The sequence below is a fragment of the Centruroides sculpturatus genome, unplaced genomic scaffold (genome assembly GCF_000671375.1).
Source record: "Centruroides sculpturatus isolate CEXI.00-Female unplaced genomic scaffold, Cexi_2.0 scaffold4642, whole genome shotgun sequence".
Classification (NCBI taxonomy): domain Eukaryota; kingdom Metazoa; phylum Arthropoda; class Arachnida; order Scorpiones; family Buthidae; genus Centruroides; species Centruroides sculpturatus.
Window position 1 is genome coordinate 1 of NW_019388733.1, and position 4,935 is coordinate 4,935.

The following is a 4,935-nucleotide window of genomic DNA, read 5'->3' on the forward strand; positions in this document are numbered from 1 at the left end:
TATTGAATTTCCTGTAAAATAAAGTTTAAAAAAAGCGAAACACTTTAATTAATTAATTAACTAATATAAGTCATTAAATATAAAAATTTTGGGCGCATTTATAACGAAATATAATTGAAAAGTAAATAAAATAATTTGTGGGGATATAAAAACCGTAATAGATGATTATGCTTATATTCATTACAGTTGAATAAAGCTAATTTATCGCTTTTTGAATATTCATAAGAGCTATATTTATTTCGAGAATTTAAGTGAGCACGATAAATTATATTGATTTGAACAAATTAGCCAAAAGGAGAAATAGGATCAATTAGCGTTAGTTATTCATTATTAATTGGTTTATACTTAATTAAATAGCAACTATCAGGTGCGGAACCCGATTTGCCAATAGCTGTACTTATAGTAGATCTGCCAGATTGACTGTACTTGACCCCTATAATCGTCTTTTACGTATCTACAGTCATCTTACAATCATTTGTCAAACATAATCGGCGTTTTGAAAAATATTTTTATCGTAATAGGAAGATAGAAATACATTAACTCGACTGGCCTTTATTATATTTGTATTAATTTCTTGTTTATTTATGTTATTTATATTATCTCGACTGTTATTTATAGAAGATATATCTACTTTATTTAAATGAATCTGGGATGCTGATAGTTTTCTTTTCTAATAGTTGAGAGCGCAGCTTGTGAAAATCCCAGGTTCGAACTGCCTACACTCCGTCTTTATTAATGTCTCTCGGCTCTTTTTATAGAATCTGAATGCGTTTCCATGCCATTTTCTTCAGAAAACAGAAGAAAGCAAAACTTTTTAGAAAATTAACTTCTTACTTCAAAATATTTTTTTAACTAATATTTTTTTTTATAACTCGGTGGAAATCTATTTTCTTTTAAAGTTTTATTGGAAAGTTTTTCGGATGCAAAAACTTAAGAAGGAAAATTTTTTTGTTGAAGATGATAACGTTTTATTGATTGCAGTATGTGATGAACATGGCAGACGATGACCCGCGAAGAATGGACGAAATTAGAAAATATGCTGCGATATATGGTCGTTTCGATTGTAAAAGAAAACCGGAAAAACCACTAACGTTACATGAGGTATGTTTTTTTATTTTTTTATTTTATTTTTATTTTAATCTTTTAAAAGCCTAAGGAGAAAGTACATATATAAATAAATTCATTAATTTGCCACCAGAGGGTGCTATGCATGCTGTTTTTGCCATGTGCTTTCAGTGTTTATTTTATTTTATTATTAATCTGTGCGTAAATAATGAGAAAACTTAATATATTTGTAATTTTTATTATAAATGTTTCATAATTTAATAGATGAATCGCTGGAAAATGATAATATATCCTATGTTAAATGTGTTTTTTTGCTCGATAGGTATCTGTAAACGAAGCAGCTGCACAAATTTGTAAACACATTCCAGCATTGCTTACAAGAAGGGACGAATTATTTCCGTTAGCCAGGCAGGTTGTACGAGACAGTGGTTATCAATATTCTAAAGGACATTCTAGGTATATCTCATTTCCTTACGGTACTAAGGGTCAATATGTGTTACATGTTTTCTTTTTATATTATCTTCTTTATCAATGTTTATAATTTGTCATTCCACTTTTGAAACTTTAATCGAACACTTGTGTAAATAAATTTCACTTAAGATAACTGATCTTATTTGACAACAAATTACCAAACTTGACCTGTGTTTCTAAAAAAATAGTTTGGAATTTTATTATTATTATTATCATCATCATCGTCATCTGTCATTTAAGTTCTGTAGGATTTCTCAATAATGTTTGGGAAAGCCCTATTACACAATAAGTTACAAAAAGAAACAGTGGCACAGCCAACAGAACACAAGGAAGCAATGCATCTCCTGCTACTAATATCCAATTTTTTGAACAATTGAAATTTGTTTATGTGTGAGTGTAAAAAAAGTAAAATAATACCAGTCATTGTATAAATATAAATTTGAACATTAGAACCTGTAGTTTTTGCATATTCAGTAACAATGAAATATGTTTTTCCCCTTTCACATTCATATGAAACTAATCACTCAAATCTGTGTATGTGATTTGTTCAGTGGTTTTATGAGATTGTTATTTATATAATACAGGGGTGGCCAACTTTTGTGTACATAAGATCTACTTTTTATCTTAAAAATGTGTCGCGATCGACTTGTTGTCGTAAGGATAGTCTAAGTGGCGAGGGGATGGTGTGAAATATATACTATGTTTAGATAGCTAAGAAAAACCACAATTTAATTTAAAACATGAAGAAAAAATACTTACATTGTAAACAGAAAAAAAATTGAAACTCAACATTGTCACTTTCGGGGACCACCACTTCACCCTTCCTCTTTCTACCATGTCCCGACCAGTCTCTCTGTCCCTCTTCCCACCTTTTTGTTTTTTGGTTTTACGATCCTTTGTCTACATTTCTTATTCCCCTTTTACAACTGTATGCAAATGAATAGCACATGGACCGACAAAACCGCATCTGAGGGAGGATGCGGTGGTCCAATATCACTACATTTCGTTTGCGCGTTACGTTTGGTTTCGAGTGTAACACATTAATTCAACACATCGCGAGTGATCGACCAAAATTGGCTTCGTGATTGACTTGTTGGCCACCCCTGATATAATAGATTTACTCGCAATCATATACAATGTCATAACACTAATTTGCATATTTTTGTATTGCAGTTTGATACTAAATTATTTTAGTTGCTAAATTTTTGGCTGTACTACTGAAAGGAATAGTGCTTCTTTGAATATTATATAAGATACAATGTAATATTTTAAAATAATATAAGATTCAGATGAATCAAACAAAACATTTAAAAAAATGTTTTGCTTAATTCATCTGAATCTTGAAATATTTTGTGATAAACTTTAATAAAATTTATTATATTCATTGGAAAAATTTGTTTTGAGATGAAACTGAAATCTTATATTAAATTTTACCATATTGTAAAATAATATAAAAATAATATATAAATTTTACATTGTACACTTCTTTGAAGCCTTTATAACTTAATGTAAATGAAATGTTGATAATTCATATAGATTGTTAATTTTAGTGTTTGTGAAAGTTTACTGATAATAAAAAAAATCATATACAAAGAACATATCTAATTGATCTTCCACAATCATCAGTTATACAGTTGAATGGCTACTAACATCTGCTGGTGTTTTCATAAATATCATTAATATAATTCTGCATTTGTTGATTTGATTTAAAAATTAACGAATTTATCACAAGCTTAAAAAGAAATCTATATTAGTGGTAATGTACGAAATGCTCTTTTAATTTTGGAATTATTTCAGTCTTCTTAAGTAATTAAAAGAGTTTAACAAATAGTAAGCAAAAATGTATAATGAATGAACAATCCCCAGAAATGGATCTTGTTTGTAAATTAAAGACTACCTGTATATTTGTATGCTTGAAATTTTATATATTTACATAAATATAAAATATAAGGTACAGAATTCATTCATTGCCTACGTGTCTGCATAGTGTGTATATACATATACATTTATGTATATATGTATGTATGTGTATATATATCTATATATCTAAATTAATATAGGCCTACATCTGAAAGCAAAGACCATATGAATGGCTGTATAGCCAAACTAATACTACATCTGCTTGGTAAGCAAAAATTGTGGGTTAAAGACATGCTCTACATTGACCTATTTGACATTTGAAAAATTCTGAGTGAATACACTCAGAATTTTTCAAATTAATTCTAATTTTTAATTTTAGCACAAGACAATGGCATTACAGCCATTTTATATATATAGTACAATAATTATATAGTAACAATATCTAAGTCAGATTTTTTGTTTAAATCAGTTTAAAATGTATAAAAATCATTTGATGATTTAGATTTATGATATATTTACATGTTAAGAAATTATTTAATAATATTTATGATTGATTAAAAGTTAGAACAATAACTCAAATTGTGATTATAGGGAATTTGTTGTTAAATTTTTCAAGGAACTTGAAACAAATAGTTCTCTATAAAAAACTATTAGAGCAAAATAGAAAAGCCAAATTACATGTTGATTGTTAATCCTTTTAATGAGGAAATGTCACATTCTAATTAGATCTTTTGATTGTTTAATTAATGTGAAAAATTAACAAATTTGAAAATCAGATTAAACTGAATTTCATCGATTTTTTACAGTCACTTGTTAACATAATATTAATATAAATCTACAAGTATAACACTATTACTCAAATTTCTTTTAATTCTGAATTTTCTGTATTATAACAAAAAATTTGGAATTAAAAGAAATTTGAATTTTGGTTTTATAAAATAGGCAAAAGTAATATATTTAATAATCAGACATATAATTTAATAAAATGTTATTTTAATTTTAGATCTCAATGTTATACCAAAACTTGTGATGAAGAGCTATGCAAAAGAGCCCGTTTAGATCCAAATCTGGCACATGATAAGTCACATGTGGAAGAAGTTAAAAAAAGAAGACAGGTAACCTTCAATGAACAGTTAATACTAAAATATATAGTATATAAAATAAAGTATTTAGATTTTGTCATGTTATTGATGTTTATGTTGACTATTAAAAAGTATCTATTGTATAAAAGATATAATTATAGTCATTATTATATTATATAGTAATGATAATGATGACCACTATTATCAGTTTGTATCAAATTAAAATTATTTCTAGAATTTTATGCATCTATTTATTCAAAAGAAAAATCCATTAAAACATCTAAATTTGATATTAATGTTTTGATTCTAATGATAATAAATATGCAAAAAATTTTTATCTTTTTAGAAAGTAATTATATAGTAACAATATCTATTTTGACATATGGTAGTTCATTTTATTTCCTTTTATCATCAATTAAATTTCATCATTTCAAGTTTAAAATTATAGTTTTTTTTC

General features: G+C 26.8%; 1 protein-coding gene across 1 annotated transcript; it reads left to right on the plus strand.

Moving 5' to 3' along the window:
- The first annotated feature begins 118 nt into the window (after window positions 1-118).
- LOC111617061 (NGFI-A-binding protein 1-like) lies at window positions 119-4,663 on the plus strand. The gene is made up of 3 exons (XM_023358395.1): window positions 119-1,101; window positions 1,388-1,521; window positions 4,400-4,663. The coding sequence occupies exons 1-3, from the start codon at window positions 988-990 to the stop codon at window positions 4,656-4,658; spliced, it is 507 nt and encodes a 168-aa protein (XP_023214163.1). The 5' UTR covers window positions 119-987; the 3' UTR covers window positions 4,659-4,663.
- The last annotated feature ends 272 nt before the right edge of the window (window positions 4,664-4,935 follow it).

Bases quoted from the DNA above. Each gene is read 5' to 3' on its own strand.
- LOC111617061 (XM_023358395.1), top strand. From the start codon at position 988: ATGAACATGGCAGACGATGACCCGCGAAGAATGGACGAAATTAGAAAA. The intron at 1,102-1,387 runs GTATGTTTTTTT...TTTGCTCGATAG, and splicing joins AACCACTAACGTTACATGAG to GTATCTGTAAACGAAGCAGC. The intron at 1,522-4,399 runs GTATATCTCATT...TTTTAATTTTAG, and splicing joins TATTCTAAAGGACATTCTAG to ATCTCAATGTTATACCAAAA.